General features: G+C 39.4%; 1 protein-coding gene across 1 annotated transcript; it reads left to right on the forward strand.

Moving 5' to 3' along the window:
• Positions 1-3,882: 3,882 nt before the first annotated feature.
• On the forward strand, positions 3,883-12,553 carry unm_hu7912 (un-named hu7912). The gene is made up of 2 exons (XM_032578943.1): positions 3,883-4,119; positions 8,034-12,553. Exon 2 carries the CDS (start codon positions 8,086-8,088, stop codon positions 11,284-11,286), a length of 3,201 nt encoding a protein of 1,066 aa, XP_032434834.1. The 5' UTR covers positions 3,883-4,119; positions 8,034-8,085; the 3' UTR covers positions 11,287-12,553.
• Positions 12,554-13,808: the final 1,255 nt, after the last annotated feature.

Consider the following 13,808-nt stretch of genomic DNA (forward strand, 5'->3'; position numbering starts at 1 on the left):
AAAATACTTTGTAGTTGTAATGTGAGAAAACGTGGGAAGGTTCGAGGGAGATAAATACTGCTGCACGGGACTAAAGCACAGTGAAAACAGTCATTTGCGCTTAATCTGGTCTGATCCAGTGGGACTGAAAATTATGGCAATGTGGAATCTGAAGAGCCCTTGCTGAGCTGTAAAGCATCTAAATACTTGACATGGCAGCCTCTAAATCCTCATCAAAGTTCTGAGTGGTGTGCATCCTGCATGGACAGCCGCGACAATCTGGGCCCAGGAACGTGGACAGAGGATTCACTGGTTTAATTTGTCAAAGATTTAATCAGGGTTTGACTGGATTTATGTGGAACTCTGGGTGCGTCTCCCAGTGAGTCTTCAGATTCTCCTCTGCTGGACGTCTGTTCCTTCTCAGTGTGAGCTCACTGACTCTAGATGTCTTGCTGGTGGATCCCAGAAAACCAACAATATTCGTTCAGATTCGGCTCTCAGAAGGGGTCTAATTCTGGCTGTTTGAAATATTCAGCAGTGCAGGGGCCATATACAACATCTCTGGCTTTGCCTTTATTATCCCTATGTAATGCCTTTTCCTTGTTTGCTGTGACACATTGTTGAAGTCTAAAATAAAAGTACAGACTTCACATACTCCCACATTTGTGTCTTGCAAAGGTATTCACACTGCTTGAACTGACAAACTATTTACCATTTTACAGCCACAAATGCAGCGTATTTTATTATGATTCTGTGTCTTAAGCCAACAAAAGGGAACACATAAATGTGACCTGGGAGCAAAAACAAAAGCATATACATTGTGCAAATAAAAATCTAATAACTGTGCCTTTGGTGTCATAACCCAGCTAACATGTGGAAGAAGGAGCTCTGGTCAAATGACGCTAAAATTGAATTTGTGGTTTACATCTAAAAGTTATGTGTTGGAAAACTAACACATGCCAACAAATCACTTTGAACACATCTATTCCACTGTGAAACATGATGGTGGCCGTATCATGTTGGAGATGTGCTTTTTTCTCACAGAGGAAGAGTCAGACGTGAAAGGAAGATGTGTAGAGCTGAATGCAGGACAAACAGGTTCCACTTATCATATGAAATAACAAAAGATGTAAAAGACATTTTAAAAAATGTTTGTGATTGTGACGTTTCAAATTGTGTTAAAATTCAAGAGTTATGAGCAATTTTTCCAGTCTACAATAGCTATTGTACATGCCTGGGTTTCTGATTGCATGTCCATCCCCACATCTCTTATGTAATTCCCTCCAGTGGGAACTCAGAAACCAGAAAGTAAATCTACAGTGAGTTGCTTAATCTAACATAGACTTAATGGGAGCCAGCCAGAGAACTGAAGGGTGTTTACTGAAAAAAAAAGCATGAAAGCTTGTTTGAGCAGTCAAGACAGTGCTCTGCTTCAATGCTGCTGCTTTGAGGCGTAGAAAGCCTGATTGATCCCCGTCAGTAAGGTTTCTAATCAACAGAGAGCCATTGATTTTCTCTCCACGCTCTCTATGAGATGCCCAAGACACCTGCTGGCAGCCAGCTGACAGACACTGCTAATCAACAGCTGACACACGCTGATGCCAGTTTGCCATGCCGGAGCCGGTAAGCTGCACATGCTAGCATAGAGATGCTGCATGCACAATGTGAGATCCAATGTTTTGTGAATCATATCTCATACACGTGGTGTGTCACAGATGGGTTCTCGGTAAGTAAGCCGGGGGTTGTTTTGTAACCAGCGTGCAGTGGGCAGGAAGACTTGCCGTATCAAAACATGCAAACACACACATAAAAGAAGAACAACACTGGTCATCGTCTTAACACGGGAGACACATTTTTCCAGTGATAAAACAGACCTCTGTCACCGAGTGTCATTACAATCACCGCCGTGATCAGCAGAGTTTGTCTGGAGTGGCTTCCATCCGCAGGGAGAGAGAGCCTTAGTAAGCAGTTTCTCTGCTGGAGTCACATGATTTGAGCTGGGGCTCGCAGCCAGCTGTCCCCATCATGAATTCAGACAATGCAGAAGGTTGACGTAAGATTGCAGTTCGGAGCAGAAGCATCTTGAACGGGGGGGGGAGATGGGTGTAGAAACGACAAGATTTGCCAGAAAAAGGAAACAGGTTGTTGGATTAAACTCACAACTTCCAACATGCACCTGTATCCATGGGCTAGGCAAGTTTGGATACACACACATTGGAATAGCAAAAGTGGGTCTACCATTTGATTATTCAGTTAAAGTAAAAAAAAAAAAAAAAGCATACATAAAGCAAACGGGACATCTGTTTAATAGATGTTAATCCTTAAACCCAAATGATGGATTCATGTTGTTGCAACAGAAAAACCAAAGAAAGAGTCAAATCTTTGGCCCTAGTTTATTGGGTTAGAAGAAAGGGAGGCTGACCATACCGCCATTTTGACCTATTCAAAGAATCTGATCAAACTTCACTGACCCTCTTCTATAGTATGAAATGAAATGAAATGTTGCTGGATAATAATATCAATGTCAATATACTGTGCTAATGACTACATATTTGTCCACATAAGTCAAAAATAGCCCTTCACCTGCTAAATAGCTGGCATTAGCTAGTGCAATCCATAGCCAAAATTCAGACTTTGACCAATAAATCAGTCATACAAACAAAACTGCTTCACAATTAAAAATGAAATAACATTTAATTTCTTTTCAAGTTATTTTTTAAATCTGTTTTGTAAAGTAAATTTGTCACATGTAAGTGAAAGAGCTGTATTATTTCTTGCTGCTATTGCATATTTTATATTCTAAAAGCTACAGAGTTAGCTCTTTCAAACTCCCAAACTGGATTTCTGCTGCTATATGTGTGTTACAGCAGAGGCAGCCAAGTAGCATGCTAGTGACACTAATTGAATTGCTTAGCCATGATGACTGTCAATAAATTTGGAGGGAAAGAGGTGAGTGCTTACAAGCCTGAGAGCAGCACCTTACAGCAACATGTGGTTTGCTTTGCTGCAGGAGGGACTGGTGCACTCTACTAAATAGATGGCCTCGTAAGAAAAGGACATTATTTGAAAGCTTTGAAAGAATATCATTCGAGTATCTGTAGACATCATAAAGGAAAAGCAAACTATGGATAATGGCAAAATAGCTAGGTGAATTGAAGACAAAAAGTTAATATTTTGAAGAGGCGCTCTGAGTAACAAAGAAAATCTTTGGTCTGAGTTGAAGAGATGAGTGAGCAAGGAGACCTGCCGCTTTAACAACAGTAGGCTGCTGTAGGATATTTGAAGTCTTCATTCATAGCAAACATGTTGAATATACTGAAAGAAAAACTAAGAAATAGTTCCTCTTCATTTTCCAAAATTATTTTGTAGAGGAACCCAGAGGTGTTAAATGATGTCCCCGTTTGCTGTAGGTGGGATGTCATTATTAATATTTGATCCAGAGCTGAGTTGAAAAATGACTGGATCTGGATTATTTTTCACCTTGCAGTTTTTAGAGTGCATTTATTTTCTCTCTCTGTATATATAAAAATCTTGGCACAGGACAGGTTTTCTCTACCTCTTGCCCAAGAGTGTGGGAGGGACATCAGCAATAGTCAGTCAAGTGAGAAAATCTGCAGATAACTAGTTTACTGTAAAAATCTGTGGGACTGAGGGGTGCCAGAGTCGCATTTTCTCATAGTGGACAGTTCCAACTCGAATCTACCATTGCAAAATGCACACAAAAAACAGTAAAATAAAAATAATACCCCCGGAAATGCCCATAAAATCTCAGCAGAGACCGCATTGCTGCTTTGCTCCGACGCCCAGATCGTCCCCTCCGCGCCCCTCACAACAAACCCCTCTCCCCTCTTCCTCCCTCCCGCCCGCTAAAAACACGCACAACCACGCCCCCAGAGGCACGCGCACAGGCGCAAGCTGTGACACACCTCCTCCTCCATCACGCACCAACACAGAGGTACCAGCGAGAGCGAGAGGGACGAGCTGGGTGATGCAGATAACATCATGAAGGACGAGTGCTCGGCTACGGGAGAATCGCAGCAGGTGCGATAAGGCTGAGGCTTCAACTCGCGGAGAAATAACAGGCTGCCGCTCTTCACCATCATGTCCACCGCATCCGATCAGCAGCTCACCGCCGACACGGTAAGGCCTTTCCGGCACCTCTCCTAAATGTCCAAACTTTTTTTTTTTTTTGCTTTCCCGCATTTTTTCCGAAACCGATCTCATTTCGAGCTCAAACGCGTCCGACCAGGGACAAGGCAGGATGCGGACGGCCCTGTGCGCCATTGCCGCAGCACTAAAATTAAAGGGGCGTAATAGAGCGTTAAAGCAAGTCCTCCCAAGGCTGAATGCGCCCCACGGGCCTGTGGGATCTGCATTAGATTTATCACTGCCTGCAAAACCCAACTAAAGGACAGAAAAGACTACTCTTTTCCAATCTGCGTATAAACAAGATTGGGATATTAATTTAAAAAAAAAAATGTTTCTGTAACATTCTTTATGGTTACTTGCATGCCACAGATTGCCCTCAGCACCAGTTTATTGGCGATGCCCGCTAATTATTAGTCAGTTTTATTTTCAGACAGATTTGTGCAACTGCAGGGGGGCTGAATGGTTTCCTTGCTGTGGGCTGTAGCCATGGAGACAGTATGTGGCATGTGGCTTTAAACTGTTAGAAAGTGCAGTGTTCCTGCTGCAAAGGAGCTTTGAGGCAGGGGAATGAATGGAGGAAGGAATGCACATATTTACCTAGTCAAGATGAAAGTTATGGAATTATGAAAGTATCTGAAGTGGGTTGTGATTGTGAACTAATTCCCAAATCTCGATCACATTTTTATCGCATATATAATCAGTTTTATTTTAATAAAATTTTGACTTAGAAGTCGACGATTTCAATCCAGATGAGACCACAATGGACTGTTACACATGGTTTTTGTTGTTTTGTTGTTAGAAGAGTGCAACCTAAAGCATTCAAGTTGATTTAGGCACACGTTTTACTCTATAGCTATTGGGTCAAGCCTAATTTGTGGGTACATTTAAATGATGTTACACACTTAAAGTAGAAAAGCAAATTCCCAAATTAGTATAATTTAAATGAGCATAATAATACATGTGCACCTTGACTAATGATGTGGGTTTGTTCGTAGAGGTTGGTTGTAAACAGACGTGATATTAAGGTGAGCTGCAGAGACATGATGGGGGAGATGGCTGGTCACTCCTCTCATCATGATGAACAGATGGTAACTCACGGTTGGCTTGTGGGTGAGTGCCAACTAGAAAGTCCATGTTTGTGTTAGATACACAAAAGCCCCTTTTTGGAACGTTTTGTCCCCAGTGTTCTTATTAAACCTAAAAATAAAAATAATAATTAAAAAAAAATAGTAAGAGATTATTTATTATCTATTTAAAACATTTTATGTCTTTGCATAGTAAAGACAGGGGGCGATATTCTAATCAATTATTTATGACCGATTTCTTATACATATGTCATATCTGAATTCATTCTTGGTTCAGACATCCCGCTGAGGTCACCGATCCATCCACAGATTCCTGCAGGATGTATTTTGACCAATTCTCGAAGTTTAAGCTGTTAGCTAAAAAAATATTGTACACTGCAAAAAATAAAATAAAATAGAAATCCGTGGATTTCAAAGTACAGTAGTATCCCATAAAGCACAACAGTAAAATTTTGAAAAGCAAAAAACTGTAAGACTATCTGAATGTCAAACTTACTTAACTTGTTACAATTATAATTTTTCATGTAAAAACACAAAACTGATGTATATAAAACAAAGAAACACATTATATTTAGCGCATAGTTAAATAAACCACAGAACAATCCCATAAATTAATAAAAAAATATTGTTATATATATTAATTCATGGAAGCCTGCTGTTAGTAGACAGTCTGTAGCTGCAGAGAAGCACTGTGCTTTGTAGCATCACTTTCTTCTTAAATATTTTAGCACTGAGAAAAGGAGAAAGATGTCAGGTATTTGTTATGATGGAAAGTACCTTAAATTGTTGAAGTATTAAAAACCGAGGCAAAAACTGTGGCAAACAATGAGAGCTCAAACAGACAACAGGAAGGCTAACTGGAAAGTAGCTAGCAATCTCCATGGAACATGAAAGTTGAGAATTTGGCAACCTACGTGAAGACTTTGACACACTGTACAAATGCAGACCCATTTGATAAATTAAAATATTACTCAAAAGTTAATTTATTTCATTAACTCCGTTCACTAAGTGAAACATAGTATACTATTTAATTACTCACAGACTGATGTTTTCAAGTTTGTTACTATAACAATTCTCATCTCAAATTTAACATTAGAACATTGCATCAGTCCAAAAATAACAGTTTTTAAATTCACTAATGTGGGCTAAGTGAAAAAGTATGTTTAATACCTACTTAGATTGTTATTTTCAAAAGATATTTTTAATCTAACAAAATTAGCCTCATCAGAACACATATTCCAGTCTATTATATATGACTGTATACAATCTAGAAATAACACAGTAAGGCAGATGTTAAACTTAGCCACGCTTACAGTCCTAACAGTTTTAGCTGCTAAATAAAAATAGGGTTGCACGACGTACCAGCCGTCATCACAATGTGTCCTATAGTGCACTTGGTAGATCACGGTATTTTATTAAGTGTTGAATTAAAAACCTGGTCGCTGAAAATATGTTTTGCAGCTTGGAGAAATGTTCACTATTTTTTCATTTTCACACCTTTTATAGATCTCAATTATGATCAAAGTCCCAAGGTTCGGATAGAGCAGCTGTGAGATTGGGGTGATGGAAAAGAAAGAGTGGCAAATAAGTATGTTAATGCCAATCGATACTGACGTTGCAGTATTAAAAAATAATATCAGAATGTCATGTTTTCCTTGGAACCCTCATAAAAATGAGTCCCTGTTATATGTTCATCATGCCAAATAGTAAAATACTATTTCATTCAGCTGTTAAGTGAATTCTCTTAATCACCTTGTCATGAATAATTAATGACCAGTTGTTGCAGAGACGTTTGTTAAGTAGGGGCTGGATGTAGTGGCTACAACTCAATAAAGCTAAGGAGTTGACAGCAGCAGAATATTTAAACTACTGTTAAGTTTTAAAGTCCTTTGACCCTAGCTCCCCTACTTAGCCTCAGCAGTCTGTAAACAGATTTACCAGCTCTGAAGTTAAATGTTGAAATGCATGAAATGATCCTAACTGAACGTAGGGCTGGCAGTTTTCATCACAACAAAAATAGCATTGAATTTAAGTAAAAGCATTGAAAATTTTTCTAATGACAGATATTAAACTGTGATATTGGGATTGATTACAACTCAAAAATCCTGGATTGAAGCAATAATATGGAATTAGGATAGTGTATAAGTTAAACCCAAAAACCCACATGAAATAAAATCTTTTTTTTTTATTATCATAAATTAAACCTAAGCTGAAGTTATTTTGCTGTTTTTGGCAACAATGCATCTTAGGAGCATCAATAAAAACTATTTTTGGATCAAATTGCACATAAATGCCAATTTGTTGTGTGTACTGCCATGTATACATATTTTTTTTCCATTTCTTTCTCTAACTAAGTTACTAAAGAATGATTACTTATATCCTATTTTAGAATTGTTTCTTGTCTAAAAAAAACGTATATCCCTTGATTACTCTTTTATGTTAACTGTTAACACAAGCCTTAAGAGGTAAATAGAATAGAAGTACTTTATTCATCCCAGCAGGGAAATTACTTCGCAGTTACAGCATAGAGACAAGACACAATAACAACTACCACTGAGTAGTAGTTGTAGATAAAATAAAAAAATGATTGCTACTTTGTTTACATACTGTGATGCGGGATGATTCTTGCCATGGCAACCATACAAAGTAACAGAGTATCTAACTATTTACTTAGAGGCACCTTTGTTGGTATCAGTTGTTGTCCCTGAGCAATACTTACTTAAAGCACTGGGTTTCCATTACATATCTGTTTGTGGCTTCTAGGAAAAATAGAAATATGATGAAAAATGCATTTCTTTTGTCACTCTGTCTCTTCCTTAGGCGGTCTTGATCCTAAATGGAACTGACAGGAGAGCCGTGAAGTTTCTTCAAGATGACCAGAACCCATCCCCCTGAGATACTGGCGTCAAATCTGTACCGGGACATCACACTAGGCGACATTACTGGTCACTCCGTTTCTCTCCATTCCTCAAAGCAATGTGACTTGAAAATGCTCGATAAATCGGAGATAATTAATAAAAGACACTGCCGTAGTTTTGACTTCATTGAATCCCTGGATGACCCACAGTCCTTCTCCTCAATGGAGCAACACTACAACAGGCCTGAAAATCAGCCATTAAACAAAGATCTCTGGAATGGACTTGATCAGCCAGGCCATCTTCGATTTTCATCTCCTGACCTTTTTAATACCAAGCAGTTCCAGCAGCAAGCTACCGAAGACAAAACAAATTATCTTACGTGGTCAGAGTCCAAAAAGAGGTCAAGGTCTAAAAGTGCCCCTAGACTAAAGGCTACCCTCACCCCTGTCCCCATCTCTGTATCTCCACCACAAGCCAGGAATGGGAGGGACGGATCTCAGGCTGTTTCAGATTTCATGAGGACTGCTGAAATCCAACGAGAATCCACTAGCAAGCCTTTCTTGAATGAGGTGCATCCTATTAAACTACAGCCCCACACGCCCCTCTATGTCTCAGACTGTTTTGAGCAGGATAAAACTGAAAAACCTGCTGTAAGCCCTCATGTCAGGTGCCGTGTGGACATCAAACCAGATGCTGCTGTACTGGAGCACACATCAAGGCAGATTCCCAACACACATGGTGAACATCTTTGGCAAAGGTACTCGCAGGCCAGTAGCAGGTCTGGTTTATATGTCCCACGGCACATTGCCTCTTCTCCAACACCAACTCCAAGCGAATGCTATAGTGGAGATTTTAGACAAGGATATCTCTATACCACCAGCATGTCTCCGATCTCTTACCAGCATCTAGACACACACCGGATGCCGTCACCAACAACACCATATCTGAGCCAAGAACACAGAGCCTATTCTAATCCTAACATACCAACAAAGTTTTTCTATACAGAGGATGCTGTCCGGTATCCACTTCATCCCTACGCTAGGACGTATTTCCAGGATGATCGGTCCAGCCTAACCAGTTTTGGTAGTACAACCCCAAGTCAGTATGATCCAAGGACTCGATGGGTGCACACACTTCCTGTGAGGTCATACTATACCGACCACCTTACCAACAGAGAGGCAGCTCACTCTGTATATAACAGACCTTACTCCACAAGTGAGAGAGGTTCATATTTTTCCCAAACTCCACTTTCTAGAGCTTACTATGGAGAAGACAGTCGGTTCACTCCATACAATATGAATAGCTCAAGGTCATTTTATTCTAAACCGCTCTCTCCTGAAGAGCAGTACTTTCCACCAAGGCTATACAACACAGAGGGTTATCGACGCCCTCGAATGTCTCAGGCCTTTTCAGATGACTGGTATCGCTCTAGTATTTCTGGTTTCTCCAGCCACTCATCACAGAACACACCACCAAGAGTGAGACAAGACCTCAGCATTCCTCCATGGTTTACTAACAGCTACACAGAGGCCAGTCGACTTGGAGCTGATGTCAAAAACCACTCTAAGTCTTGGGACAACATCATCTGTCCACGGCATGAACGAGAGCAAACTGTGCCGCGTGGACGTAGCTATGAAAATCTCTTTCACCAAGCAAGGCAAGGGACAACCTCTGATGTTACAGCTAAGCCGGTCATACTTAACCTTTCGAGTTCACCAAGGCGCTATGCTGCGCTATCTTTATCAGAGAACTCTTTGGAGAGGAATTCAAACAAACCATGGAGAAATTCTAAGAGTGCGAACTGGTTTGTTACTCCAGAGATCACCATAACAGACAATGACCTATGTGCAGGAAATGCCAGGCGTCGTGATGTCCATTCTGTCAGCTGGGATACTTCTGATGGTGATAAGGCATCAACTCAGAGGCTACTTAATGAAAAGAAGCAGTCCAACACAGAGACAGAAAACACCAAAGAAAGGAAACATAATAACTTCTCCCTCCAGCAGAGTTTGGAACAACTGGATGAACTCTTAGCTGATTTGGTGGTTGACTACAAACCCCCAACGAGCAAAAAGTCCAGTGAAAATCTTTTAGACCAGTTAAAACATCTGATCACTGAAGACAACGACAAAAACACAGAATCCCCGGGACTCGAAAACTTAGAATGCCTCAGCAGACAGCTTCCATCCTCTAAATCCAGCCCAGACACATTGAAAGATCCTGATAGTGGGTGTGATGCTTTCCAAAGGAGCGCAGAAGAATGTTCTCCAGACCACAGCACAGATGAAGATGACACTATGGCATGTGCTAATAAGAAGTGCAATCGGATTGAGAGCATGTTCAATGCTTGCTTGTACTTCAAGTCCTGTCACAGTTGCTATACCTTTTACTGCTCAAGAAATTGTCGTAGAGATGACTGGGAGATCCATAAAGAGACATGTCTGTATGGTCGTGTCAGCAGTGTGTGTCGGCATACCCTTAAGTTCTGCAGAGAGAGTTCAGAAATCCACAAGGCCTTCTCACGCATTGCTAAAGCAGGCTACCTCTCCAGAGGGAGAGGAGTTCTCTTTTTGGGTTTTGCAAATCCAGAGACTGCAGAGAACTTCTTGCAAGTTGGACTGGAAAGCCTCCTCATATCTCCTACATATTTGTCTCTTAGAGAGCTGGATGGATTTAAGGACAACCTAGGAGAATATTGCAAGGAATTGCAGCAGGCAGGCAATGAATATGACCCCAATGAATGTTTCCTTCTGAATGTATCAGTAGCTGTTGGTGAACTAGTGCCTAACAGACCTTCACCAAGGGTCCCAGCACCAACAGTTAGAAAATATGCAAAGGTGTCTTTGGCCTCCTCGAGTCCAGACAAAAAAGTGCTCAAGAAGGATGAAGAAATGGAAACTCTCATTCTCACACCACCTCCAGGCACACCCGACATTGACAAAGAAGGGGAGGAGGGAAGGAAAGCGAGGGAGGTGTGCTTCGTCAACATCCAGCGTGAACTCAGGACCAGGGGAGTCTTCCTCCGTCATGAGTACCCCAAAATCTATAATCAGCTGTGCGAGTTTGTGGAGAGTAACAAAAGGTTCACTCCCACAACAATTTACCCGATAGACAAGAGAACAGGGAAGCAGTTCATGTGCATGATCATGGCGGCATCTGAGCCAAGAACACTTGACTGGTTGGGTACTCCTCATCTTTTAGATGATATTATATAGCATAGCACTTAATAGTAACAATAATGATGTCAGCAGCACTAATTGTATTTACTGTTAATTCATATGGTGGTTTGGAAAATTGAACAACTGTATATGTATAAATATGTGACTTAACTTACTCATTTTCTCACGCTCTCTTAGTTTTGTCTGTTCCCAAACTCTCCCCCAATTCAAAGACAAAACAAATGCACTTTTAAAGGTTTATCTGTGTTGACTTGTTTCGATCATGATGCACTCAGAAGAACTTATAGCCTGCATGTAGACTAGGCTTAAACCCAGTTATTCAGGTGTTTTAAAGTGTAGAAAGACAATATATCAAGCACATATTATTCAGGGAGTGCACATCCATTCACTCCATATTGTAGTAAAGCCAGCCCATACCATATTGCAATGGTAATTTTATTTTCACTATCAAATGTTATATCAGAAATTGAAATGCCATGTTGCAGTGGTTGTAATATTACAACTGTTTGTATTCAAGTATTTCCTTGGTATGGTTATGTGGATATTATTTAGCAACACTTTATTCAATGATGTTTCATAGACAAAGAAGTACAATCGAACCATCTATTTTTTTTGCCAGTCTGACTAAGCATTTTAGTTGGAGCTTATCTCATTTAATACTAATGCTTGATGTCATTCTTGTAAAAATTGCTTAGTATGAAAGTGGCCTTCAGTTAAGAACAAACAAATGCATTTGACACAGAGCAATGTATGGGATAGATATTTCTAAAGTATTAAGAGCTTTAGATATAGGTTGTTTAACTAGAACTGTACATAGATAACTATTTTGCTCAAAGCATGTTATTTATATTTAAGTATTTTAAACTGCTTTTGCTTATAAGTGAATTTATTATGTTGACAACAGCTGCTGCTTAAAAATGCAAGAGGTATATCACACAGTATTTACTGGATATTGGATCATTTGAACATCTTGACCTCATTGAAACTATTACCACCACACATTCTGAATTTAACCATATGCAATGAAAGAGCAACCTTGATTTGTAAAATCCTATTTTACTATAAAAAAATGAATAATTCCTTTAAATTAAGAGTTGTTTGCACTAAGACATGAGTCCTAAAATGATAGTTCTTAACAAAGCTCCAGCACTGAACTTAGCCTGCTTTAATTGCCCTTGTTCACTAAGCTAAGGTTGCTCTTTTACTGGATTATATATCTTTGTGCAAGAGCTCTCTTCAAGTTTCTATTTTGTGATGTTTCTAACCTCTGTATAAATATATAATAAATGGATTTTAACAAGTGGCCAAGTGTGAAATATTTTAACTTAGTTTAGACTTAATGCAGTTCCATTTAGCAACAACACCACTTTAAATGCTCAACCGAGATTTCAGCTGCCTGAACAAACGTCAAACTTGAACAAATATTTTTAAAGAAACTTAAATTAAATATTTTATACATACTGAATCCAATGTTGTTAGTCCTTTAAGTCTTTCAATTGAATGTGAGATACATGTTAGTATAGCATTATTAGGCAGATAAAGTAAGGTTGGGGATTGTTAACATGTTAGCTAAGTAGCTGTGCTCCAAATCTTATTTTTAATAATTTTTTTCTGAATGATTTAGTTCCAGTTATCAGCATAGTGACTTGTTTAAACAATGTTTTTGCACAAAATGTGAGTGAGCATCAGTTCTTAGTGTGTGTTGTATAGTGTTGCTTATTCAAGGGCTCTGTGGCATTTCTGTTGTTAGAGCACAACCAAGTGGAGGAAAACACTTACTACTTCCACTAATATTTTCGATAACCTGCTTGAACATATGGAGGCCCGAAACGCCATATTGAGCAACCTCTACTAGTGAACTTTGAGTTCCTTTAATGTTTGAATAAATAAATTGAAAAAAAATGCAGGTATTAGTTTCTTATGTTAATACTAGTTAGTTTGTTACAAATTACAACAGAGGGCAAGTCCCACTGGTTTTTCAAAATGGAAACTCAACATGGTTATGTCAGTCTTATTCCCAGATCAATGTTATGATTGATTTCAGAGGCAATAAAGTAGTCAGCAGCACTCGTTATTCGCTCCTGTCTGATTTACCAATAAAAGTGATTCAGACTCTTCTTTATAGAAAACAAACATACTGCCTAACTGATGTGAAATTAAGAAAGGGACATGACAAGATAAATCCACACTACAATACTATCATGAGATAAAAAAATACGGAAAAGTATAGAAGTAAATTTGGTTTGAGAATGGTGCCAGAGAAGTAGTTCTGCAGATAGAAATTATTTTTGTGAAAAAAGGGAAGATCACAAAAACATTTTAGACTTGTGCAGTTTGTACTGACATCATGTTAGAATAGCTCTGCTACATTAGTTTTGATGTGTTCTTTTTGCGGACTCATCTTTTGTTCATCTTTTTTTGGTTGAAGCATTGCTTTTTGGACAATTACTCCCTTTGGCTTTGGATGCTATGAAGCTGAAAGGTTTTGTGCTCTTTCTTTTTTACTTACTGACTGTTGTTATGCTGCGTAACCTTTTCCCCCCCCCCACAACTGGGAA

Source organism: Xiphophorus hellerii, chromosome 12 (assembly GCF_003331165.1).
Source record: "Xiphophorus hellerii strain 12219 chromosome 12, Xiphophorus_hellerii-4.1, whole genome shotgun sequence".
Taxonomy (NCBI): domain Eukaryota; kingdom Metazoa; phylum Chordata; class Actinopteri; order Cyprinodontiformes; family Poeciliidae; genus Xiphophorus; species Xiphophorus hellerii.